This window comes from Cinclus cinclus, chromosome 1 (assembly GCF_963662255.1).
Source record: "Cinclus cinclus chromosome 1, bCinCin1.1, whole genome shotgun sequence".
NCBI lineage: Eukaryota > Metazoa > Chordata > Aves > Passeriformes > Cinclidae > Cinclus > Cinclus cinclus.
In genome coordinates, this window is record NC_085046.1 from 30,554,954 (window position 1) to 30,582,847 (window position 27,894).

General features: G+C 39.2%; 1 protein-coding gene across 1 annotated transcript in view; it reads left to right on the forward strand.

Annotated features, from left to right (window-relative positions):
• The window catches only part of ABCB5 (ATP binding cassette subfamily B member 5), a 32,674-nt gene extending 14,222 nt beyond the window's left edge, over positions 1 to 18,452 (forward strand). Inside the window, exons 14-28 of the mRNA XM_062495547.1 lie at positions 383 to 553; positions 2,946 to 3,107; positions 3,575 to 3,805; positions 5,725 to 5,871; positions 6,371 to 6,475; positions 7,325 to 7,402; positions 7,908 to 7,991; positions 9,911 to 10,114; positions 10,825 to 10,925; positions 12,216 to 12,356; positions 12,835 to 12,991; positions 15,284 to 15,481; positions 16,401 to 16,607; positions 17,579 to 17,725; positions 18,255 to 18,452. Coding sequence (XP_062351531.1) covers positions 383 to 553; positions 2,946 to 3,107; positions 3,575 to 3,805; positions 5,725 to 5,871; positions 6,371 to 6,475; positions 7,325 to 7,402; positions 7,908 to 7,991; positions 9,911 to 10,114; positions 10,825 to 10,925; positions 12,216 to 12,356; positions 12,835 to 12,991; positions 15,284 to 15,481; positions 16,401 to 16,607; positions 17,579 to 17,725; positions 18,255 to 18,452 — 2,331 coding nt within the window. The remainder of the gene's footprint in view (positions 1 to 382; positions 554 to 2,945; positions 3,108 to 3,574; positions 3,806 to 5,724; positions 5,872 to 6,370; positions 6,476 to 7,324; positions 7,403 to 7,907; positions 7,992 to 9,910; positions 10,115 to 10,824; positions 10,926 to 12,215; positions 12,357 to 12,834; positions 12,992 to 15,283; positions 15,482 to 16,400; positions 16,608 to 17,578; positions 17,726 to 18,254) is intronic.
• Positions 18,453 to 27,894: the final 9,442 nt, after the last annotated feature.

Below are 27,894 nucleotides of genomic sequence, written 5' to 3' on the forward strand. Positions count from 1 at the left end.
TCAGTAAGAACCAAACCATGCTCCAAGGAGGTGTCTCAGATTCAGAGGAGGCACACTCTTGGTGTGTCCCTATAATTCCAACCCTTTTGGAAAGGCAGGCAATCCTCAAAAAATATAGAGATCCCTTTTACAGGCTTGTCTTGAGAAACCCCAGGGTTTGGAGTGAGCAATAAAGATCTTTAAAGCACCATAAGTTCAAAGTTAGGCAGGCATAACATGTGGGGGTAGGAGGGTTTGGTTAAGGCCCACTTGGATGGATTTTTGCTCTGCCTGTGCTCAAGTCAGCTAGAAGAAGCTACATCTTCTAGAAGATGGGTAGTTGGTGTTGCACTGAGAAGTATTCGAGGTGTCTCAACTTCTCTTCTGTTCTCTCCTTTATCAGAAATTTAACACCATGGTGGGCGAAAGAGGGGCTCAGTTGAGTGGAGGACAGAAGCAACGAATAGCTATTGCCCGTGCCCTGGCAAGAAACCCCAAGATTCTTCTTCTGGATGAAGCTACATCTGCATTAGATACTCAAAGTGAATCCATAGTGCAAGCAGCTCTTGATAAGGTAGGACTCACTGAAGCTAGCATCTGCCATGAAAAAGTGCAACAAGCACTTCTGGAAAAATTAATGTACGATTTTCAGTGCAGGCTTCCATCAGAATCAAGAACACTGGAAAATAAAATTTGGATGGATGTTCGATTTCAGTATTTTGACAGGGAGTTTGAACTATCAAAAATTTAATTGAAAATTGGGTTTGTTTATTTCAGGGTTTTGATTTTGTATTATTACTAATTATTAAGACACTTAGTCACGTGAAACTGTAACTTAGGTCTCCTGCACTCCCTTTCTCAAATTATAACAGCTCATTTGCTGGTCAAATATTGATGACATCCTATCAAAGCAAGGTATGAGGACAGAATGGGCTTTTTCTGGTGGATTAATAGAAAAATATATGTTACTGATATCCCTAGTATTTGTTCTTTATTGAATAGTTGTTTCATAATTTTCAGAAAGCTCTTGGAATTTAGCCATTTTCATTCTTTTCCTGCTTTTAACAGCCCCACAGCTCTAGGGTGGGTACTGCTGCAGAGCAGAGCTATCAGACCTTGCATTCAGTCTCTGATCAGTACACAATACCTTCCTCACAGCCCACCTTCATCAACAGTTTCCATCAACATACAGTAGAACCCACAGGCTTTGATTGAAAAAGAACTTTATGGTTTGGCTTGAATGTTTTTTTTCTTTTGTCCAATATTTATTTTAATATATACTTTTAAATTAAGTGAAAAATCCTGCCTTTCATTTCAGTAGTTATGCAGAGAGATACGAATTGCCAATATGGCTCAAGGGAAATACAGAATCTGTCATGTTCACTTGCTAGTCAGTTTAAATCTGAGGTAAACTGCAGATGTTTGTCTTATTCATGTCATTCCAATGATATTGGAATATCAAGAGTATTGAGGCAACATGTAGATGCAAAAATAATATTCATATAATCCTTCTTCTGTGAGTTTCTTTTTGTTTTTTTAAATTTTGTAATCGAGTGCTTAGCTTTTCCAGAAGCTTATTGCCTTATTTAGTGCATAACAGAGGGAGTTCACACAATTAAGTGGACTCTCTCATCCTTCTTCATGCTCTCAGAGCACAGTGAAATGAGCCCTGAATCATAACTTAGTCATCTTTTCACAGCTTTTTGATGTCCATCAGTGTAGTCCCCTAATGAGATTTCCAAATTTCTTTTCAACGTCCCCGAGTGGAAAAAGTGGTGCTACTATTGTTCATTATTTTTACAGCTGAGGAGCAGAGTTAATCTCATGAATGCTCACTGTTTCTGGGCATTCACGTGAAGCTCCTTGAAGCCAGATGTTTTTAGATAACTTTTCATCTTATAAAGCAGTTTGCTAGTTCCGATCACAGCTCCCAGCTGCAGCGTTGAAGGCTTTGTGCATTAGGTCAGAGGCATAAAAACCACACTGTGGTAACTTCCCAGGAGTGACTTGCATCAGGTCCATGAGAACGGCAGGTGCAGGGGGAAGAATTTAAATCTCCATGGAAGCAGGCCTCTACTGCAGATGGCCTCATCTTCTTCATGCCCCTGTTCCTGTGTCCATATGATGCGCAACTTCTGCAGCAAGAAACTTCCAGCAGGTTCCAGGAGCACAGAACATACTTGCTGCATGAGGTTCCCTTGGATCTCTCCTCCTGCCAAGCTGCCATCTGCTCCAGGCATCAGGGTGGAGGGAAGCCAGCCTCCCCAGCAGTCACAAGGTGACCTGTGGTCACTTGCTGCATGGGGGCTGTGTGTGCCACTGGTCCGTGCGAGGGAGCTGGAAGGGGTGGAACATGTAACCTGCTGACTGACACTTCAGCAGCTCTTCCTGCCAAATCTCAGCAGGATTATTGTCAAATAAGTTTGTTTCAGAAGGGAGTGGCTCATTTTTGGTCAAGTTTGCTGCTCTGTATTTTTCTGCTAAGTATTGCCATAAATTCTGCTGATGTACTTCCAAAAAATTGTGGGGACAGTATATAAAGAAAATATCTGCTTTTTCTATGTTTGCTATCCTAGCTTTGTTCTCAGAAATATCTGACTATTCTCATGACATCTCCCCATCATGCTTGCATGCACATGGAAACACTTTGTGAGCAACTTTAGCTTAAACAGTTCAAGTATTATAAAAGTCAAAAAATAAATAAATTTTAATTGTGGTCTTTAATACTTGTTGCCTGTCGAAAAAGAGCAATGTGGCTTTCTTTATCTAAATTAGTCAAATGAAACTGTCCTTGGAATGCTAAACAAGGACACAAAACCAGGAAAGAAAAATAATCTTTGCTCTTTAAAGAGAAGGATTTTAAAAGTTTTGAATTAACTATATTTTGCAGGTGACCAATGTAACTTTATTTCTGTGCTATTTTCTGGCACAGTTTAACTGTAACTGGGTTTTGTTGTTTCTGTAAGGCTCGGGCTGGACGTACCACCATTGTGATTGCTCACAGACTGTCTACCATCAGGACTGCTGACACTATTGCTGGATTTGAGAAAGGTGTCGTGGTTGAACAGGGGACACACAGTGAACTGATGCTGCAGAAAGGCGTCTACTATTCCCTTGTAATGCAGCAGGTAAGGGCAAATTTATTTACTTTTTCTTCATTTCACAAAATTGTCAAATGGTGGGTGGAGCTGTTTTCTCTCTAGAGTTCCTGCATGTTGTCCAGCTGGCAGCTGCTCAGTTATTCTAGTCTGGGCACAGACTCAGGCTTGGAACTCTTAGGGGTTTTATCCATAAGTGCTTCATATTTACACAATCCAATATGTCAAAGATATAAGTGAGTTTAAGGCACAGACTGCATAATTATGGCATAAGCACAGGGGTGTTAGATTCTGGGTGAATTCCATAGACTGCGTTAAAGGAAAAGAGGGAAAAGATCAGAATGAGTCTGCTACTCTGCAGTTGCAGACTGAAATATGTGGTCTACAGACAACAGCAGTTACACAATTGAAACAGCAGTATTCATGAGGGGAAAAAAAAACTTTTCTTTCTTTCTGCTCAAAATGCCCTGTAACTGTATATCCTGAATTCTCACTAGGGTTGTAGCAGTGATGTTCAAGATGATGGCACATCAGAAGATAGTGAAAGCACAGGAGCTGAGGAACATGAGGAAAAAAATCCTGTGGAAGAACTGATTCTTCAAGATCATTTTGAAACATCTGTGATACCAGGGAGAGGCAGCATTCGAAGAAGATCCAGCAGATATAAGAGCAAGAGGAGGTCATCTAAAACTCCCTTTGGAAAAAAGAAGAAAAAAAATGAGGTGGAGGTTGGTACTAGAACTTCGGTTTAGAATTTTAATTACAAGATGTAAACATAAAAAAAAGGCACATAACTTGGATAACTTTTAGATAGCTGGCTTTTATGCAACCTTTACTCTGGTGCTATTGCCATCAGTGCTCACCAGTCTATCTGAGGACAATTTGTCTTAACAAAGATCTTCATTTCAACACTACTGAGTTAATGTGGATCTGGAAAAAGTTTGCTATAGATTTGTCACATTGCTCTGTAGAATTTAAGAGAACTATTTCAGTGGTACAGGTGTTTTAAGTCTATCTAATTCATAGCAGTTGTGAGATTTCATTTGCAAGACTCGTTACTCCCTGGTACTTACTGTTGCAAATACTGCTGGATAATATAATCCCTGGAGTGTGCATACCCAAACTGAAGGCACATTGGAGTATCATTTTACATTTATGTCATGCAAAAAATAATCAAAACCATGACATTTTAAAGAACATTCCATTAAAAGATACATTACTCTCTCTGTTTTAGAATATGCTTCAGTTTTCCAGGATTTTTGCAGATTAAACAACTTAGTTGATATATGTCATACATCAATAAAAGTACACAGGAAGTTTGGGATTAAGAAAAATTATTCTGTTTCATCAAAGTTGAATAAAACTTGCTCATAGCAACAAAAAGAGCAGATTTCTAGTGCCTTCTGGATCAGACTTGGGATAAGCAGCTCAACAGGAACTTGATTTTGTTTTCTATTTTGTAGTACTTTCTTCATGAGGCATATTGGAGGAGTGGTTTGGTATATTGAGGTTGCTTAAGGTTTTTGTTTAGTTTTGGGGTTTTTTATTTTAAAACCTTTGAAGTGAAGAACTAAAATATAAATTCCAAATTAAAACCATTAATTCTTCTAAATCTGCGGAAGTTAGGATCTCATCTGTAATAAAAAATATTAAAATTATTGTTAAATACTTAGTATAATTGTATCCATAGATTTTCCTCCTCTCTAGAATATACCTTCCAGCTAATGAATATTTTAAACAGCAAGAACAAGTTGGACCCATTCCCCTTATCATATAAAAAGTCATGTAACTTTAAAATATACTTTTTGGTTGTATATTAATACTGCTTAAGACCTTAGAGGAAGTACTGGGTGTTCATGCTCAAGAATACAATATTCATCACATTCAGAAAAACTGAAGAAGTCAAACATCCAGCAGTTGTAATTATTTCAGAAAAAGTCAATCCACTTTTATAGTTGAGGCTTAGCCACCCTCATTCAGCATCTAAAACACAGGATGAAATAACCAGGAAACAAGAGCAACTTGTTCATAATCCTGACTAATATTTTATCTCATTTCTGATGTTTCCATTTATAGCTTTTCCAGAAATATCCCTTTGGAGGCACAGGCACTTAAATAAAGCAGTAAAGCAAGAGAGAACTTTTTTGCGTCTTTGAAGCTCAAACAGGCTAACTGACTCTAACATATGCCTCGTTCCTGGGCTTTGGTACTGATTCATTGGATATAGTTTGCCAAAGAGAAAAATTACCTCTCTACCCAATTGTTCTATTGCCAGCCCACTGACATTTAGCTGAACTGGAGTGCTCTCTCCTGTCCTCTGAACTGTGAGACTTTCAGTTCTTTGTAATGATTGAAATGTTAGTTTCCATTCACCAGTCCTATCAGACTTCCAGTGAACTGTCCTGGCCCTTCTCCCCTCATGACTTAGCCTTTTGTTAAGTTTTCTGCCTCCAAATTTTTACAGTGCTGTTGATGTTCTAAGACATGAAACAGCAAAGCAGGAAATCCAGCATGTTTGGAGTGCACAGAGAGAGCTTTCAGCACTTTACCAAGACAGTTCACTGCTCAAGGTCTTATGAACACTCACTGTCTGGGGAATTTTATGTTCTGCAACTTTCCAAGGAAAACTTACAACTTTTTCCTGTAGGAAGAAAATCTTCCTGCTGTGTCTTACTTAAAAATCCTGGCTCTGAACAAGCCTGAGTGGTTCTATGTACTGCTGGGAATGATTGCTGCTGCTGTCATAGGTGCAGTCAATCCTACATTTGCTGTTATATTTGGAAAAATCATTGGGGTAAGTTTTGGGGTGTTTTTTTTTTTTTTGGGTTTTTTTTTTTTTTTTTTTTGCATGGTATTGTTTCTTTGGGTTTTATGGGTTTTGTTCCTTTGGGTTTGTTTTTGGCTTTTTTTGGGGGGGATGTTTTTTGTTTTGGGTTTTGTTTGGGGTTTTTTTTGCAAATGTAAGTTGCAGTCCTGAGCTTTCCTCATGCTCAGCCACTCAGTTCTTTCCATGTAAGTCTGAGTGAGATTAACTTGTATAAATACATCCACTGAAAAATGTTGAAGGTCCTCTCTAGAAGCAGAGGATGGTGGGACTGCATGTGACTAGCAGAGGAAAGAAGGAATACTGATGGACTGGGCAAAGTTAGTGCAATGCAGGTGAAACAGAAAGCTGGACTATCTGCTAGGTCCTCAACAGAAAGTTCACTGCAGACTGATTTTAGGATCTAGGATACTTGCTAAAAGAAAAAATAGACATTCTTCTTGAAGTGTGGGCTTTTTCCTTTTCATAGGCTTTTCAAGAAAGAGATCCAGAAAAAAGGAGTAAAAACACTGTGGTGCTTTCTTTAATATTTCTTTTACTTGGAGTGATTATCTTAGCAGCATACATAATCCAAGTAAGTGTCACTACGCTGAAATCTTAAAAGTTCTGAACTCTCCAGCAGACTGCAGGTATAACTGATATCAACAAATTCTGAGCAGTAAAACAGCAGAGTTTATGGAAATATGTACAAGTGCCAGGGTCTTCATGGGATACATAGGTTTAATGTTAATGTTTACCTAAAGACATATGTCTGTATTTGCTCTTGGTTTAAATAATCCACTGAAAACAATTTTAATTCAGCATGATTGAAATCAAAGTTGAGGGTCTGGCCTTAAAAATCCAAGTTAATACTGTTACTTCTCACTGACTAGTCTATAGGCTCTTGCCAAAGTAAGTATAAAGCAGACTCACTCTTTCCATTGCAGAAGGCACTTTTCATACCATCAAGCAAATTCCATAATTTGCTGTCCTCTTGTGATTGCTTTAAATCTTGCAGAAAGCACTTAGTGCTCACTGATGTCCATATCATAAAAATCCATCAGTATGCTGGCTGTGAGTGAATGTCTCTGCTCACATTCAGGGTAGGGAGGCCAGTTACCAGACAGGTTGATTTATCTTGTAGTGCTGTTGTTTGTGTGTGCAAGGTTGACCAGAAAGTTTAATCTCCCTTTGCTTGGCTGGTTGTGATACAAGTATATAATATATAGGTGCCTTCTGTGCTATGTTGCTTCCTTTCTGTGAGAAAATCAAGTTAGAGATTCAGGAATGTGAATGATGCTTTTCCCTAGACATATATATTCACTGAGGGTTGTAGATTTGGTGGCTTTTGTTGTACTTCTTGATGTGATTGCTTTAGTTGTGCAGATTTATAAATAGAGCTACAGCATCAGATGAGAAAATGTGACTCTTTTTCCTCCTGCAGGGAATCATGTTTGGGAAGTCTGGGGAAGCCCTAACAATGAGACTGCGCTCTTTGTCCTTCAGAGCATTACTTCAGCAGGTATGAATTAGGCAGTTAGGATATAGAGAGAGCAGTGGGTGTGGACAAGAGCCTGTGTGTTCATAGAAACATCTGAAAGGGACCACAAGAAAATAAATTGATGACTGGGAGAAAGAAGAACCCCACCATAGCGATTGCAAATAAAAAAACCTTCCTTTTCTTTCCATATGGACAAATCCTTGTGGGTCCTTTCTAACTCGAGGTATTCTATGATTCTGTAGCTGATGGGATAAGTAATTTTTAAGAGAATAGCTAACCTCTTCAGGACTAAGGAATGTCCAAGTAAATAGGGGTTATAATAAAAGTTTCTAAATAGACATGTTCGGGAAAATATTATAGCCAAGATCACTTTGATTATGAACAATTAGATGTCCACAAAAGAATAATGGTTTTTAAGCTTTTACTTTTTGCTTATTTGGAAGTGCTGACTACATAGAGAGAATATTCAGTTAGCCATCCTGTTTTGTACTTTCATGTATTTAAAAATCAATATCTTTTCTTGCAGGAGATTGGATGGTACGATGACCAGAAAAATGCTGTTGGTGTTCTGCTAACTCGTCTTGCTACAGATGCTTCCCAAGTTAAAGGCGTATGTTGATTGTTTTAAGTGTATTTTCAAACATATTTTTCCTTATTAATTTCCAATATTAATTTCAATTGGCAAGGAAATCCAGGATTGTTTCAGAAAACAAATTAGGAAATCTACCTCACAGACTGGCAGATACACTTACATAGCATGCTACAGACACACTAAAAACGGTTTCCCAGCTGATAATTTAGAACAACTACCAAAAACCCAGCAGATGTTCATGTACCTTTCATGTACCTCTCCTCCTTTAAGCTAAAAATATAAAAATTGTAGACCATTTTGCCATGCAAAATGAAATCTGTATACATGCTTGGACCACAGTCACTGGAACCCAGGTTTTTACATCCTGTTATGGGTGTCACCTGAAAGCCACAAAGAGGTTGCATTTGCAGAGGATACAAACCCTTATTGACTTCAGTGAAGAAATTTCTACTTCTCATTGATACAAAATGTGCTTCACAAGCAGTAAGAAATAGACCAGCATAATTAAAAATCACCACAGAGGTCAATGGCCAAGGAAGGAGATTACTCAAGAAGCTGGTGTGGGAGAGATGGCCACTGGTAAGAGACTATGGCAAATACTGCACAGTTCCTTCAACTGCTCACCTCATCAGCAGAACCTGACAGTCTGCCAAACATTTGTTTCTTCCTGTATGTTTGCAGGGGGGAAAAACATCACTGCAGGACTTTTGGAGAAAAGCTTACTAGTGTTTTTTATTTCCCTTCGTGTCTATACATCACTAATCATTTAATCCTTGCATTTTCAGTCTCCGTAGGTTTTTGTTTCTCTCCAGCCCTCCTTCATTGTGGGCTTACAGGGATAAAATAGTCTTTGACAAATTTAGTCATTTTCATCTTTTAAACTTTGTTCGATTCAGAGGCAATGAAGCCTATCACCCTGTCAGTACCATAAAAAGGAGGGGTGGGCACAGTTCCTTACCTACAGAAAACAACTAAAGGGTATGAATGGGTCTCCAGAGCTACTGTGTTCTCTGGAGTGCCAGACATCAGTAAGTCAGTACCACGCCTCATGCTGCACTGGCTGAAGTTTCCAAATCCATCTTTACATGCAACCCCTAGAACATATGGCAACAATTCACTTTGGCATTGGTTTAGTTGTTAGTATTTTAAATTTATTGAACAAGAAAAGTCTTTTCAGGGCAGGAAAACCTTTGGCAAAAGAAAAGAATATTTGCTTCACACTCAAGGGTTTTTGTTTTTTTGCCATCACGCCAAGCTCTGGAAGATGAACTATTTCCACAGGGCTATTCGCAGAAGTTCTTTCTGCAGATCAGAGCCCACCCATATGCTGGATATTAATCAACTCTCATTTTAATAAGTTTTTGATGGGAAGGTTATACAAGCTGGGAGGAGGTGAGAATTCTTCAACCAGAGTTAATCTTTTCTACTCATTATCCCACTGAGATAAAGCATTTCTGTAGGGTGGCCAAATTCAGATTTCTTTTCTCTAAGAACATAACCTCAAGTGCAGCAATGTAAGAAGCTGAGGATTAATATTTTCCACCACTGTTAGTGTGAAGGGTCTCAGTGGATGGCTGTTGTTAGAACCAAGCCCTTCTTGCCTAATGCTGGAAATCTAACTGCCAACTTGCCCTACTGTCACAGTGGCCACAGTTTTCTCTACCTTGGGTAGAGTGTGAAGTCCGAGATACATTTCATTAAACAGCTGCCACATCCGGCTCTCTAGACTACGTTAACAACTCTTTGAAGGCCTGAGTGCTGGCAGGTGTGAGGAATCTCCAGGAATGTTTACCAAAGTTGGAACAAAATGTCCACAAGTGATCACACATGGTTTCCTTTACCTTTGGCCTTGGCTACAGCAATTTGAAGTGGTAAGTCAAGCAACAAAAATAAAAATCTACTGACTTATATTTGGGGGGTTTCTGGGGTTTTCTTAGGCAACTGGAAGCCGACTTGCACTGATGACTATGACTGTCGTTACCCTTGCCACTGCCATCATTGTTGCATTTGTATATAGCTGGCAGCTAACTTTACTTGTCCTGGCCTGCATTCCTTTTGTTGCTGGTGCAAATGCTGTGAATGCCAGCTCTATGGCTGGTCATGCTGCCGAAGACCAAAAAGCTTTGGAAGAGGCTGGAAGAGTAAGTTCATCAATTTTAACTACAGAGCTCTTGTGTGAGATAATTTTTAAGGACGACACTGTAGCTATGTTATAGCTGACTCAATTGTCCAAGATAAATGAAGGGTGTTGAGGGGAATGTTTATATATCTTCAAGAAAAGCAAAACACAGACAACACAAACCATCTGCAAATTAGTATATAAAAATGCATTTGAAAGCCTACATAGTAGATATCTAGGCAGTGGCAGCAGAAGCAGCCCCAGCAGTAGTGCACCTTGTGTCTAGGATGAGCACCGCGGCTCTGCACTGCTCTGCTGCAGCCAGAAATGTTGCGACATCAATACCTTTTTATTCAGTTATAAAGGCAAGCCATTAATGTGCTCAAGAGTTTCAGGGTACTGTCTTTATTCACCTGATAGTGCTTTTCCAGGAGACAGACATAGTCCATGCAAAAGAGCAAGCTGTGTCCAGATTACTAGTGCTTGTCCCCATTTTATTACATTTGCTTTAATTAATAAGGGCCACAACCTGTGGGTTAGAGAAAACACTGCTGATGAATAACTTCATTTCTCAGGACTTTCCTTACCTTAATCCCTACTCTTAAGCAAGCATGTTCTGATCTAAAATAATAAATGCTAGAGCATAATCATGTGTTCAGAAGATATCTTGCAGATTGAAGCTGTAAGAGTAATAGGAGTTGTACCTCTTATTTGTTTAATATTTTTGTTTAGATTTCAACAGAAACAGTTGAAAACATAAGAACTGTAGCTTCATTGACCAAGGAAGAAGCATTTTATGAAAGATATGTTGCTAGTTTGAATCATACATATAGGTGGGTTTTTTTTTTTTACAGTACCCTTTAGTCTTTCATATTTACTGCAAATACCTTTCTTGGAACCTAACCAACACCCAAAAGACTGAGAAGAATATCAATAGCTGTTCATATAGCTTGGAAATGTCTCTATGTTTTAATACACATTCTTAAGTGCAGAGTGAAAAAAACTTTTGAAGAATAGAACTTTTGAAGGTTTTTATTATGCAAACACTTTATAAACTGCATTCTCTGCATATGTTACAGAATATTGTGCTTGCCTACAATAAAAGATATGTGTTCACTCTTTATCAGTGTATTGCACTATACTACTTAACTTAGGAAATGACAGTTCCACCACACCCTTTATAACATAAACCAGTTTTATTCCCCTCATATGACTTTGAACCTTGAAAATAACTTCATACATTTCCCTTGTTTGATCCACTACATCCCACTGACTTTCCTCCACTGAAATGTGTCTGAATCACCAAGGTTGCCAGATTTTTCTAGCTCTGTTTCATTTAAATGAAATAGCCCAAAATCTAAATTACTTCTAAGGTAAAAGAAGGAATTCAAAATGTTATATTGCAAAATCTGTATTTGGCCAAAATAGTGTTAAAATTCAATGTCTGGTGAACTGCAAAGGATACATATTTGAGCAGGATGCTTGCTTGGACTGTTACAAGTCTGATTTACAGCTCAGATTAGAAAGGATATTTCCTCTTCCTCAGAGAGCATCCTAAACAATGAGGACAGAGTTCACCAGATTCTTATTTTGTGTGTGTTCAATTAGCTGAACAAAATGAAACCTTTCCAGAGGGATAGATTGAGAAATAGTGGTATAGTCTGAATTCCTGTGGGGATGCCCAGCAATTCGTCCCTGCTCAGCTCAGATGGGGTAAGCTGGTCAAAGCCTGAAGGCAGCTCTTAGGTCAGGCTGGATCCTGCTTGTTTTCGTAATACAATGGGTCATATGGGGTAGTTATTAACTTATTTCATTTTAGCTAACTGCTCTAGTGACCTGCCCTGCTATAAAAGCAAAGGAAGGGGATTCAATTTAACATAACTGAGGATCAAGGTTTTCATTGCTTTCTGTCCTAAGGGTGGTTCTGTGCCATGAAGCCAGGGGCTCTTAGGGTCTGGCAAGAATTGTTTGTGAGTGTGTGTATTGTGGGTTGATTTTTTTGTGTTTTTGGGGGTGAGCTGGATTACTTGAAAACTATATTCCAGAAGTCTGGCTATCCCCCCAGCCAGTGTCTGTTGTTTCTCTTTTACAAGTCATTTATGGAAAGTCTCTTCTTTTTTCAGAAAATCTCTGAAAAAAGCCCCTTTTTATGGATTTACCTATGGAATAGCTCAGTGTTCAGAGTACTTTATTAATGCAGCAGCCTTCAGATTTGGAGCATGGCTCATTGCTAATTGTCTGACCAACTTTGAAAGTGTTTTTATGTGAGTATACTTTATAAAACATTAAAATGATCAAAATCGGTACACAAAGTAGTGATTTCAATGCATGCAAATTATTTTATCAAATTACAAAGGCAGTGGGGCATGGAAATCCAGGAATTCAGTCTGATTGGGAGTGTTCTTTGGGCACAAGGGATGTTTTGGGGAAAGGTGCATATTTGGGCAGTGTAAGAAGTGAAAAGCAAGCTCAGCACACCTGCTCTGGAGAAGCCTTTGCCCTTTGAAATCCCTTCCAGCCAGAGGGTGTTAAAAAGAGAAATTATATTATACCACTGTAAAGTAGCTATGAGAACAAGCTGACCTTCCTAATACTGGATGACATCTTGGAGTCTGAGGAGCTCCAGAAATGTCAGAACCTAAAGATGCTAAAAAACTTTATTCTGAAGGTATGTTTTACCCAGTAGGAAAAGAATGTATTGTTCTACCTGGAATGAATCATGCTTTGTCCTTTACTTCTTAGAGTCTTCTCTGCTGTCGTGTTTGCAGCTATGAATGTTGGTCAGTCTTCTTCCATGGCACCAGACTATGGCAAAGCTCTAATATCAGCCCAGAGAATCTTTCAGCTTTTGGACAGAAAACCTCAAATTGACAGTTACAGTGAACAAGGTGAAAAATTGGTAAGGGTTGGTAATGTTTTGCATGGGGGTTTGGGAGGGGATATTTGAGATCTGTTTCTTTGGGTTTTGGGTGTTGTTTGTTGTTTGGTTTTGTTTGGGTTTTTTTGTAAGAGTGTTCTTTTTTCACAGGAAAAAATGTAACAAACTAAATTAGTATTTATCTATTATTGGCAATTGTATTCACAGGTGCCTGTTTCTTAGGGTGTCACAAAAGGATGCTGAATTAGGATGACCTAATTACAACCTGAAGGGAGCCTACAAGACAGATGGAGGGGGACTTATTACAAGAGTATGTAGTGATGGGACAAGGGTGGATCGGCTTCAAACTGAAAAAGAGTAGACTTAGATGAGAAGCTAGGAAAAAAATGTTTACTGTGAGGGTGGAACAAGTTGCCCAAAGAAGTTGTGGATATCCTTTCCTTGGAGATGTTCAAGGCCTGGTTGGATGGATCTCTGAGCAACATGGTCTAGTGAAAGGTGTCCCTGCCCATGGCAGGGGAGGGTGGAATTAGATGTTCTTTAAGGCCCCTTCCAACCCAGACCATTATGTGGTTCTGTCAAAAGACAGACAGTATATTAATGGTGGCACAGACTTATTTAGGGACCATATTATTTCTGGGCTTCAGATAAAAGCGTATGGCCTTTAAGGTAGTTTTCTCAAAATTGTTTTAAAAAAATCTTTTTTATTCTACTGACTCACAATGCAAATGACTTCAGGAAAACACAGATAATGTCAGTTCCAATAGAAGTTTTGTTGTCTTTGTAAGGGTTTATAGGAGAAATTAAATACTAATACATTTTTCTAATTATTTTGTAAATAAAAGATATTAGCTCCTTTACAAATAGACACTTTGCCAAAAGCCATCCTATTTCATCTGTGGAAACTTTAACAATTAAACATGTGTTCTTGTGAAGTCAAAACAAGCTTAATGAATAATTTGGTCTGCTCTAAAGTTGGGGGAGGAAAGACACAACAAGCAAAGACAATAAAAAGTAAAAACCAAAAAAAAAAAAACCAAGAACCTCACTTCTAAACCAAAGTTATCATTAAGGAGGCTGACCTCAGCACTTGTCAAATTTCTGCATGTAATGCTTTCAATTTACATGTTTTGGAAGGATTACAAGGGCACATCCAGATTCATCTAAATTTAAAATTAACTTCCCATGTAGATTTAGATGGTAGCTTCTATTCAGGAAGCCATAATCCAGTTTTCCATAAATTCAAGCTTATATACAGGATTTTTAGCCTTTAAAGTTCTGAGCATGCTTGTATACTTTCTTGAACCAGGGTTCTCTGGCACAGACATTGAAAGACCTGGTGGAAGGTTTCCAGTAAAATAAAACCCTAGTAAAATAAAACTTAAAATTTATCATTTTTAGTATAGACTGGACTTAACTGTCAGTGATGCCTGTGACTTAGCAAAGCAAAGCTTTGAGTCCATCAAATTAGGTTATTACCTGCTGTGAGAGCATCATAGCAGTGGTGCTGCTGACAGGTACAGGGGGCTGGCTGATACCACAGAGAACAAAACAAGCAATAGCCTTGGCATGCACCCCATTTCTTCCATTTGTGCTTAAATATCAGCCTGGATAGGAAGGCTAATTAACAACTATCACTGCTTTTTAAAACGCAGCTTGTCCTTTGGTACCCTGAAGAATTTAAATGTGCTGTCTTAATCTCTGATTTTGGCCTTGTGTTACATTTTTTCAAAGTGTGCTACCTGCAGGGTAGGATTGGGAAAGCAAGTAGTACAGTTTATATCCCAAGTAGAATTGTCTCTTTTAAATGTGTTAGAAATTAAAAATCTGGGTGTTGTCTATTTTTCTTAAGAGGGTGTTTGAGCACTGGAACAGGGTCCCAAGAGAAGTGATCACAGCACCAAGCCTGACAGAGCTCCAGAAGTGTTTGGACAACACTCTCAGGCACATGGGGTGACTCTTGGGGCTGCTGCTGCACAGGGCCAGGAGTTGGACTCTGGTCCTGGAGAGTCCCTTCCACCTCAGCTTCCACCTGTGCTTCTGTGGTATTCTTTTCAAAGATGAAGTGAAAAATATACACAAGAGATGCAGAAAACTTCTCCAAAAGGAAGCAGTGACTTACAGAACATCCTATAATTAGCAATGCTATTCTCAGTCCAATATGTTATTTAAAAGAATTTCAAAAGCACTTTTCAAAACACCTTCTCAAACTTTCTTGGATCCGTCACTTTAACAACCAAGTTTTTTTATAAGTGTTATATTTAAGGCTAATAAAAGTTAATATGAGCATGTGAACTCTCTACTGCTTTTCAGAGCCATTTTGAAGGCAACATTGAATTCAGAAATGTCCATTTTGTATATCCAACAAGGCCTGAAGTTCAGGTTTTGCAAGGACTCAGTGTGAAGGTTAAAAAAGGACAGACTCTTGCATTAGTAGGAAGCAGCGGCTGCGGCAAAAGCACATCCATTCAGCTCTTGGAGAGATTTTATGACCCCGTGGAAGGACAAGTGGTAAGAATAGACTTGTGTGGTTATTAATAGTAATTAAATCTACAGAACTTTTTATCTGTCAAGGTTTCAGAGGCTTTTGTCAAGCTTGGCAGTCCTCCTGTTGAGATGCCTTTTTTAGAGGTGTGAATTACTGAAGCTGTGCCTCCAGTGGATCTGTAGACAATCCCCAAACCCCTGTCATTGCCTGTCCTGTGCATTTGCTCACATGTATGAGCAGTGGCATCCATGCTGGCACAGTGTGCTTCCTCAGGTCACAGATCTTGCCTGGGAAAGAAATGGCCATGTCCAACTGCACTTTGCCCCAGGGCTCCTCACACCCTGGTCAGACAGGGGCATGACACGAATGTATCTTACTTGTCAATGTGTAAGTTTTCTTGCTGATGTGAATGAACACATTAGGGACACAGATACATGCTTCAGATAACAGAAATGTCATCTCACATAGGTGTTATTGTGCCACCATCAGGAGGTCCCAATGGGCTTTTTGATGCAACCCCTGTTAATGGGTGTAAAAGGTCAAAAGAAACCTCTTTTGGAGGCTGTAGAACTGAAAGGCCTACAGCTGACAATATTTATTGTGTTCAGCTTCTTAAGGGACAGGCTCTCCCATGAGCTTCCAGGTGCTTCTTGTGGTCAGTAGGGCTGGAAGGACTGCAAGAACAACCTGTTACCTGCATGTTGTTTCTGCCTGCTAGCAAAGGGAAGCAAAACAACATAAAATTTAAAACTAATGCAGGAAAATATTTCATCTATTCCACTGCTTCTTTTCCATTTAGCATGAAAAATATTTACTTGATTATATCTGGTAAAATAGCACATAATGGGCTTTCTCTTAGAATTCATGTTTCCTGTTTACAGCAGGTATGTGTGGATGAGCTCAGTAGCCAGCCTGGCATCATGTTTCTTTTGCTTTTTCTAGCTAGCAGATGGATTTGATACCAAATCTCTGCATTTACAATGGCTGAGGTCCAGGCTGGGCTTGGTGTCACAGGAGCCCATTTTGTTTGACTGCAGCATTGCTGAAAATATCCAATATGGAGACAACAGTAGGATGGCGAGTCAGGAGGAAATTGAAGAAGCAGCTAAAGCAGCAAATATTCATGCTTTCATTGAAAAACTGCCAGAGGTAAGAGACAGTGGTGTTTTCTTCACAGTGAGATCATATATTTGGAATGATATAGAGATATCAAGATTGTGCTTACTTGCACAGATCAAATTAAAACACATTTGTTTCCCCTAATATAATAGCCTTTACGTTTTAAAATGTCAGTGTGTTTCAAGCTCAAAGTCCTTTTTAGTTTGTTTAAAAAAAAAGAAGCCAATGTTTCCACTATTACAGTGGTAGACAACCCAGAATATTTGGGGGGTGGTGAGTGAAGGGCAGGTGGGGAGAGGAAAATGAGTTGATGTTCTATGTATAAGTAAGTGCTCATAATAATTTTTTATATATTTTTCCTTTGACAGAAGAAACTCAAGTTACTCTGATAATGACAATTTATTTAAAAAAAAAAAAAGTAAAACAGAGTAGTATATTTCTGATTGAATGGATATACACCGGGAGTGTTTCTTAATAAATACAAAGGGGCAGTAAATCAAAAGTGAATGGCATGGCATTTGACCTTCATGCCTGACAAGAATTTGGTTCCAACAAAGAAAAATGCTTTGATAGCTTGTTTTTCACTGTAGTTCTGGGCAAGTGAAACTGAGGTAATAATGTTAAACAATATTTCATTTTCATTAAGAATATCAAACATTAATAGTAATCCACAAGCAATGCAGCACCCAATTCTTCGTGTACATGTCAGTTAATCATATGATCATATGCTTTGTGGATACCTCACTGCTGGTACCATTCAAGACCTATTGCAGCCTTTGAGGGAGAAAATTTTCAGACTGGGAATGAATATATGTGACTGTATTTATAACTGCTTGTACTAGAGATGTTTATAAAGCCTTAAGTTTCTTAAAACCCCTTGCACTATTCTTTCTTCCAAGATGAAAATGCTTAACTTTTGTAGCCATGAATAAATTTTACTTTTCTAATCTTCTTTCTCTAAAGAGTACTCACTGGTATCTTTTTTATTTTTTAACATCCAGAAATATAATACCCGGGTGGGTGAGAAAGGAACGCAACTTTCTGGAGGTCAAAAACAAAGAATAGCAATTGCCCGTGCTCTGGTTCGTAATCCTGCTGTTCTGCTTCTGGATGAAGCTACCTCTGCTCTTGACACAGAAAGTGAAAAGGTGAATAATAAATATTATGTGAAATACTTAGGCCTATGTATATGGCCAGTTGCTTTCTGTAGAATAAAATAAAAGCAAACATGCTACAAATGCTCGATTGTGAAAGAAATCAGGGGTATCACAGTAGTTTTCCCACCTGAAAGGTTTGAACTGAACTATACTAGAAAGCTGTTTATATTTACTAAATAAAAAGTAGAAAAAAACCATGAAAACTTAAGTATAAAATTCCACATTGATCTGATACTCCTCAGCTGTCTTCCTATCAGATGTTTTTGATGGTAAATATTGAATTTGTGTTCTGACCTGAGCTGGATGCCCAAAACCCCACTTCTCCATGTTTCACACCTGTTTGATCAGGCTCACTGACCTCAGTGGGAAACCCTGTTGAGTAAAGTCTCCTGTGTGCACTGACTTGCATATCTGTGGGACGTGTATTCAGGTGGTAAGAGATTGAGAAATCAAACGTGGTTCCTAGGACTAGGGAAGCCTTTTCAGGTGCTGACAGCATTGTCACGTTATCTGTGTACAGATTGTCCAGAAGGCTCTGGATAACGCCCGCCAAGGTCGGACCTGCATCGTCATTGCTCACCGCCTGTCCACTGTGCAGACAGCTGACATCATCGTGGTGATCCAGAACGGCAGGGTGGTCGAGCAGGGCACCCACAGCCAGCTTCTGGCCAAGGAAGGACACTATTATGCCCTTGTAAATGCACAAGTCTCTAATTAGTGCTGCTTGCTGAGATGGGTATTTTTTATTTAGTTTTGTTTTGTTTAGGGGAAGACATGAAAAGCTGTACAGAGGGTTGTTGCTGTTGGATGTGTCTGTGCTGACTTAGCAGGAACTGTGTTGCTGCCTCCTTGCTGTATCCAGTGTAACCCTTGGCCCACACATTCATGGGGATGAGCAGTGCATGCCCGGTGCTGGGGCACAGAAGGTGCACAGAGGAGTCCTAGGGACTGAATGAGTTGAGCAGTTTGGTGCGTCACATGCTCAGGAAGGTGTCAGAGCAGGTGTAGTATCATCCACAGCTCAGGTGGGTACCCTGCTCTCCCTGTCCCCCCAAACCCTGGTCCACAGCAGCTGCCATAGACCAAGATGATAACAGTACGACAGCAATTAAGCATTATGGATACACAACAAGCTGGTGCTTGTGGTTGCCCTTTTGGTTTCTTCACCAGCCAGATGAAGTCATAAAATCTTCTTTAGTTGAAGATGATTATCAATTCTTACTGAAAACTGAGATTTTAAAAAAAAAGCATTAAAGAGAAGGCTGTTGATGCATGTGTTTGTTATTTTCCCCTACTTTATGCCACATTTCTCATATTACTGTGCTTCACACATTTCTTGTGTTACCTGGAAAGGCTGACCTGGAACAGAGACTAAACAGAGCAAAAGGAATAAAATAGGTGTTTATTGAAAGGATACACCTTGGGCAGTGTAAGAGCCCAGCTGGGTTTACACCCAAATCAAATCCAGGATGGATCATAAGTCTTTACACTTTTATAAGTTTTGGTTCATATTGGGGTCAATTGTCCAACCACAGCTCCAGGCTGTGAAGTCTCAGCCTCCTGGCTTGCCCCCTTTCCCTCACTGTTGTTTATGCTTTTTGGGTACCAATTGTCCCTGATTCTCTAGCTAGAAAGGAATTGTTTTTTCTAACTACCCTGTAAAGAGAACTTACTAACACCTACTAACACCTAACATGAAGTTTCAGAGTTACACACAAAGCAGAGGAGATTCTGAAAAATATAAAATCTAAAACCCAAGGCATCGCTTGGATATTCAACAGTCTGTTTTAGACAATAATTATAATAGTTACAACTTTTCCATATCAAGATAAACTGCATAAAATATACCTTTTTTTGTTTAGTATTTTTCAAATGCTGACCTAACAGAGTTTAGTCATTCTTTGTATCCGTCAAGAAAATTTCAAAATTTTGTGGGGAGCTAGGATGGCATCTATTGGCATGGACTCCTGTCAGCCATGTAAACAACTTTTCTTTAAAATACAGGGAAAATGAAAAGTTGTTTTCAGTAAAAGTTCCTTTCTTTTTAATAGGCATGGTACTTAGGGTCATGGTTTAGTAGTGGACCTGATTGTGTTAGGTTAATATTTGGACTGGATCATTTAAAACATGTTTGTCATTCTAAATAATTTTATTATTCTACGAATAATTTCAAGGATTGTTTTTAAATGTTGGCAAAGCTTGTTTACACATGTGTTTTAATAATTTGTTATTCCTCTGATACATTCCTCAGGGTGCTACAGTACATCCTTTAACTGTTGAAGAATATGTACTGTGTAGTCAGAGTGACTCAGCAGCTGGGGCTTTTTGGCTGGTTAAACCCAATTGCAGCATTTCAATTTTCCAAGGCTTTACACGTGGCTTTGGGCTAGGATTTATAGCCTGGAGCAACCTGCAATACTTCATAATTTCCAGATTAGCAGACAAACTTACAGTAATTACCATCTCCTTTGCTCATTTCAATTATTTTCCGGCATCAGGACCTACAAGGGGAATAAAACACACAGAACAAAATCTGATCTCAGGTTTGCCAAAATAAATACAGTTGCTCTCCCTCACAGTTTTTCTCAGAGACTGTTTCAAGAGGAATTTTTATTATTTTAGGCACCCCTTCTCTATGATCTCTTAATTTTCTTGTGATAGACACATACTATGGAACTGCTGTCCTTATTATATTCCCAAATATCTAATGTGTGCTCAAATTAATTCTCTTTTCCCTGTCTTGTTTCTGCTCTGGAGTTAAAATTACAAGCACTAGATTTTGATCCTCAGCTTTGAAAATAAAAAAGGAAGTAACTTCACCATGCACTGTATCCATTACTTTCCTCAGCATTGGGTAATTTTTGCCCAATTCCCTTTCCCAGCACTAGCCTCCATTTTTTTGGAGCTTTCCAGTAATGGAGATTGGAAACAGCTCCCCACTCTGAAGATCTTACTATGCCTCAAGCTCTGTGTGTAACAGCCAGCCAGATCCTCAGGGATCTGAGGACCTGCATCACTTGTTAAGGTGCTGAAGAGGTGTAAACTGCTTTGAGAATTCTCTTGTTCTGCCTCGAGATCACCATGAGCAGAGAACACCCTTGGTGCCATCAAAGGGAGCAGGTGCAGGACCAGTGTAGACACCCTGGTCCTTGACACGGCTGTGCCTGTCTACTAGCACACAGATAGAGCTGGATGACTTTACTTCATGAGCTATAAAGTGATACATGTGTTCAGCTTGTAGGCACTAATAGTCTACTTGATGCTCTGATAGTTTATTTCAGACCATCCAACTCACCTTCCTGGCTGGATATGCCCATAGAGCTTGCAAAGTGGCTATGGTCTGATTAAAAGGACACCTAAATTAAAGAGAAATGTATGCCAAAAGCACCTATTTCAGCACCAAGCCCTGTATGATATAGAAATAAAAATAATCAACCCTAACAGAGGGTTTGTTGGCTCCACCAAGTAACCACTCGATTTTTCCTTCTAAATACTTTCTCTGAAGTCCTCACTCTCTTTTCTGGGAATTCATATCTTAATAATTCCATAGGAGATTTAGATCAGTGCAAGCATTACGCAAGTGTCTGAGCTAAGTGCTCCTCTTTCAGTCATGAATGAGGTCTTTGGTGTTCCTTGACAAGCATAGGCCAATGTGTCCCCTTCACCCCATCTTTGTGGACGTCATTTTAGGGGTGAGGTTCCCAGTGACACCAGCAGTGATTCAGCATACTGTGAGCATGTTTGGAGAACACCAGCACTTGTGCATGGTTAGGGGAAACTTTTAACTCTCGCACCTATATATATAAAGCAACACAGAACAAACATTTCAGAAAAGAAATGTAATTATAACAATGTCCTGGTTCTGGCTGGGACAGGGTTCATTTTTCCAGTAGCCAGGAGGGAGCCTGGCCAGGACCCGAAGGTTATTCTATACCACCTCATCACTGCCAGGGGTGGGGCAAATGGAGTTTCTTCCTGGAAGAAATGGCTCTTCTCAGTAGAATAAGTGTGGTTTTGTTATAGGAATGCTCCAGCTTGGCCCCCATTTAAGGCTCATCTACTGCCTACTTCTGGGCTCTCTGCCCAGAAAACTCAACTTTTCCAAGGAGAAACAAACAGCTTACCTAAGGGAGACTGACAAGAAAGCTGGAGAGGGACTTTTTACAAGGATGTTCAGTGGTAGGCCAAGGGGTGATGGCTTTAAACTGAGAAAGTAGATTAAGAGCAGATATTAGGAAGAAATTCTTGCACTGACATGGGCTGCCAGAGATGACTGGATGCCCCACCCCTGGAAGTGTTCCAGGCCAAGGTGGATGGGGCTGTGAACAAAGTGGTCTGTGGAAGGTGCTCACGCCTGTGGTGGGGAGGCTGGGACTAGGTGATCTTCCATGTCCCTTCCAACACAAACCAACTTGTGATTCTATGGAGACCAGAAAAATTCATACAGTTTATTTAGAGATGTGGTTGTGTCTTGCTGAAGCAGGAAATACAGTGGCAGCTTTTCCAAGATGTTTCCAAACTTTTCTGTTTCTTAATAGGTTTGGATAACATTGGAGGAATGTGGTCTGGTCACTAGAACTATACCCAAACTCCAGTTAAACTGGACAAAACAATGGATGAAAGTCTGTACTTTACCTCTTTCTGTGTTTTCCTGCTGCTTCATGTTGACAAATCAGACTTCTGTAAAACACATCTTCTCCACATCTGAGACATCAAAGTGTTTCTAAGATCATCATTGCAGTAAAGAAGAGAAACAGCTGGGCAGCAAGGTCACAAACAGCATCTGTATAGTTTCTTCTTACAAAGTGCCCTTGAAAGGCTTATTTTGTTTAGTCCTGATCCTTAGGTACTTGTATATGACTGGTAGTTTTAGATACAAAGGTAGAAGAATCCAGTTGTCTTGCTATCATTTATCGCCTTCCAGCTGCCCTATATATAAGCTTCACCACAGATTGCCCATCACCCTGACATTTTCCAGGATTATGGCTCTCCCTGACTGTTCTCTTCCAGTTGCCTGGACTGAATTTCCTCCTCAAGCACCTTCCTAGTACACACAACAGATGCTGCACCATGTGATCTGGTGAAAAACGCAGACAGAGATGAGACGGGAAGTGACAAAATCAACAGCAAAGCTAAAGGATTACTTTCTACAATTAAAACATTTTCAGGAGAAAACTAGTCACTGCATTCAGTAAATTAATCATTTACACTGGATTGCTTTCATCTGCCTCTGTGCTGTGCCTTGTTATCCAGAGTGCAGGTAGCTCTTATCTACCTGAAACCCTAGCAATTATCTCATTTTATCATTTTACTGCCTACCTGGTTCATCAGCAGTTAAATCCAGAAACTATTTTCTGAAGCATATCTTTCCATTTGGAAATAATAATTTGTTGTCCCTTAGGGAAGCTCACACATCCACTGGAGTTATCCCCTGCATGGTCAGGGACATCAGTATCCCAAGTTCCAAAGCAAACTTGCTAAGCCTTCCTGTAATTCTCCTGAAGATGCCAGTCTACTGAATGATTTCACAGAAAGATGTTTTAAAGTCATGTTAGCTCAACAAATAGATTTTGTGGACTTGTTTAAATTGACCAATATACTTTTCATTGCACTGCTCTTTCCACAGGAGTAACATTCTCATTTCTTTCTAATCCTTATGAGCAGAATGTGTTTTTACTGCCCGCTCTCCTATGTTGTCAAAGCAAAACCTCCTTACTGTCAGTCATCCCTGGTATAGTCCCTTTTGTTATGGTCCTTGAAGAATGACTATATGAATATGGTTATTTTTGTGGAAAAAATTGTTCAAGTTCACACCAAGGAAATAAGGATATTCTTAGTATTCAATCCACCGTGAGCAGCATTCATGGAGAACGTGCATGTTATTCTACCAAGAGGGTAACAAGGGGGAAGAGGCACTGCTCTGGGGCACTTACCACTTAACTGCAGACATTTGGGTCTGAAGCAATCAATCAGATTGCCTTTAAAGTGCTCTAGGACATGACTCTTCTGTTTCTAAATGTTTGCCTGAACAGACAGTGAACAAAATCAAAGTGTCTATTTCTTACCATAAATGAAGAGTAAATGAAATGAAGAATATCAGTTTTTAGTCAGAGTATTAATTTACATTTACATCAGGTGAAGGGAGTTCTACTCTGAAAGTTTTATCTTTCTTAAAGAGATTACTAGGTTAGTATATCAGTCCCACAAATAATTCTTGGAGATCCTTGCCTGGGATCTCCAGGCATCTCCAGATAGGCACTGGGGAGCCCAGTCTTGCAACCAAGTGCTTTGAGGAAGAAGAAGGATCTATGCAGTAAATCAGGGCGAGTTTTCTTCATCTAAATATTAACAGTTCAAGAAGCTTTGGAGTGAAGGAAAAACATTCAGGGAACAGGAAATATTTATCCCGAATGTACAAAAATTGAAAGGAAACATACAGGTTGCAGAAGAACACAAACCAACTTTTAATCATCACTGAATTAGGAGAATCTTCATTTTTTCCCTCTTGGATGGCATGTGAAAAATTTTAAACAAAGAGTTAACATTTTCAGGAATCAAAATAGTTGATGTCTCTAACACCTGCATATAATGCCTTTTATGAAATCACACTAAAATGATAAGTAGAGTTCCCATTTTCACATCTGTTACTCCTATGAACATATCCCTGACAATGCAGTGCGTGTTTCTTCAAAGCAAACTCAATCAAAAACTATCACTTTATACAGCATTAATAGGTTTGGTTATAAACCCACTGTATGTGTTTGCTACAAATGAAGTGGATATCAGCAACACTGAATATGGAAACAGAATTATAATGGGTGACTTTTGTTATTCTAGAGCAATATGAAGAGATATCTGTAATACGGTTTACTTTTCAGTATTCAGTAAAGTAGTTTTAGTAGGAATAAATTGGACTCCCAATATAGACTTAGACTATTTTCTTCAATTTCTTATTTCATGCATACTTTGACACCTGGGACAACTTTTTCCATGAATTGATGCCAGTTCTTTTGGGACTCTTCCAGTGTCATGTTTTACTGCTTGCTTTCTTTCTATCTCTTTTTTTTTCTTAATTTTTATTTTTAGGGTTTATCTTAGGGCCTCACTGCAATTGCTTTGCACTCATAAATTTAGATGCACACTGTGATAGTGTAGTTTGATTCTGATAAATTTGCCTGCATCCGCTACCATCATTTAATCCTTGCATCTACCACTACATAATTGTTTTTTAAAAATAAACACAGTTATGAATATACTTTTTCTAAGAGGAAAATGTCTAATCTGCCCCACTTATAGAAAAGAGGAAAGCATACAATTTATATGTATATATGGTAGCATACTTAAATTCTGTATTTATAAAATATATACTACTGTATACTTATATGCATTGCAGATTACTTTATGTTAAGAAGGAGCCATGAAAAAATTCTGAATAATCACAGGAAAATTCCACTTGCTGTCAGCATTTTAATTCAATTTTGCAGCCAAAACTAGCTTTTTCTCCTGAAAATCTTTCTCTCATCAAGCTTTGATGATGTAATATCTCTTTTCAGCTTAGTCAGACTATTAAGCTCTCCCTTGGCTCACATACTGCACTTGCCCGCATGATGCCAGTGACTCACACATATTTATTCTGCTTTCAGCAGATAAACCATTGTTAGTTTTATATCTAGGCCTTTTAGCCATACCTTCTGAGAAAGCAATTAAACTCCTTGCACTTGAAAAGCCCAGACAGCTCAGGCTATGAAAGCATGAGAGGGTCTATCCAGATGCCCCCAGCTTTCATGAGAGATGGCATTATGAAAAATTGCCCAACTCAAATCAGCTTTTCTGAAAATACTTACAGCAAAATTAAACCTTTCCTCATCTCTCTGCTTTGCTAGAGGCTTCCTTTCTTCCAGAAAGCATAGTTTTCATGTGAAGGCTTCATATTTCATTCTTCCCCCATCCATCCTACAATTGCACACCATTCTTGAAAAAATGGGGGACAGAAATGCCCTGCTGCTGCTCAGAACCCCACTCAGTGTTAGGAAATGCTCAACACAGAAGGACCCTAGAAGTGCCACCTGTCATGGTAAACACCCTCATAATGAGTGCCCTTAAAAATTACGTCAAGCCAATGGCAGCACAACTTATCCCACACTAGTCATCATCACAGAGTACTGCCAAGCACCAGTGAAGAGATGTGTTGTGTAGTGACATTTAAAATGCATTTCATTAAAGTTCAGCTTTTGCTGCTACTTCTTTAGCTTGTTTTCATCTTTATGGGGAGCATAGTTCACATAGAAATGCATTTTATCCTCTTTCATGTTAAGTATACTCAATCACAATGTCACCAGGAGGGGCATATTTGCATTAACATCCACAGGTGTTTATAATAGACTTGTGTTAACATTAGTCACATTTTGTCTGAATCTCAGGTTTATAATAAAAAACACAAAAGCACAAGAACAGACACTGTTTTTTTTTTTTAATGTTGCATATAAAAGGTTGTGTTCTTTGATTACAAGTGATTTGTAAACAGCAGAACATTCCAAAAAATTATCTACTGCATTACATACTTGTATTTGTGTGGTTTTGTTTGGTTGGGTTTTTTTGGTTTTTTTGTTTTTTTTTTTAATACCAGTAGCACTATTTTTTCCCCAAAATGCAGTGGAATTTCCTTCATCTCCACTATTTCTTCTCAGACTGCCTCAGGTTCTAGTCTGCTTCAGTGGCAAAAGCTGACACACAGAAAGAAACTAAGGTATCCTGGTAGCTCAATCCTTCACTAAGCCTAGCAAGGCCCCATTTAGTGAGACATTACTTGAAATAACGTTTCTCTGGAAACAGAGGCATGCAAAAAGTGGCTTGCTGTGTTTAACCTACTGTGCAGGGACATAAAGATGTCCTGATCGACGGTTAGAGCTGGAAATGTCTGGGAACTTCCAATACTGAGATGCAGTTAATGCATGTAAACCTAGTTTGATGGCAAGTCAGGGTCCAATGAGACTTTACTATAATTGTTACCATATTTGTTATTTAGACAATTGCCTCTAAAATGTGCCAGCCTTGTTCTGATAAGGCAAGAAAAATCCTGTCCCAAATGAGATCAATCTAACAAAAAATAAAACACGAAGAGAACCCCAAACCTTAAGCACTTGTAGTACATGCATAGGTAAATATACACAAACAGAAGCGTCTCCAAATCTTTCTCAGGACTCTGCACTGTTTTAACCATTAAAAAAACTTGGCAACCATTCAAGGTTGAATTGAAGGATAGTCAGATGTGGATGTTTTCTGGAAGTATTTCGTGAAGCTTGAGGTGTAAATTATGTTCTACAAGGACATTAGCCATCCATCTTTTTGTGGCCTTCCTCCTTTCAGCTCATCACATTCTCTTGTCCTATCTTGCCTCAGAATAAATGGCAAGCATGTCAAGAGAGGGGGAGGAATTTCCCCAACTTGTTTATGAAATGACTGGCACCATCCAGCTCCAGTCCTGTCGGAGCACTTTCAAGCACAAGAAACAAAACAATAACCCTCAGTGTGCCTATCCCAGTGTTCACCACATAAAAACTGGTTTTGTCATGATGAGGGTGTTTGTGCCACTCTGAGCCTGCCCAGCACAGCCACCACCTGCACTGTGGTCCCTGTTCCAGGGAGCCCTTGCAGTGCTGTCCAAGGTGGGACACTCCTTCCCCCTTCTCCCTCGGGAGACTGCTGGGGTCCAGGGCTGCTGGCAGTGCCCTGAATGTGCAAACCCTTCTGAGCAAGCCCTGCCCCCTGGGTCTGGAGGGGGAAAGGTGTCATCTGTGTTTTCATCCTGACTTCATTTTATTATCTGGTTTTAACACTTTTGCTATTAAAAAAACCTGCACCCAGCTTGCTCGTATTGATAAAGTGCCATCTTTCCTTCTTCCTTAACACAGGCCCAAAAACTCTTCGGGCCTTTTAACACTTGGACAGATAGTCAAATATTTTTAAGTTGCCATAAATCAAGGATTTTATCCAAAATAGGTCTTGAGCTATGTTTTCTTGAGAAATTCTCTGGATCCTCAATGCAGGATATATCTGAGATTCCTGAAGAAGAGCAGTATTAACAAAGCAAGTGATGATACTCAGTCTGCACCTCCAGCTTTTATTATTGGGATGTAAAAGCTTTCAAGGCAGCTTAAACC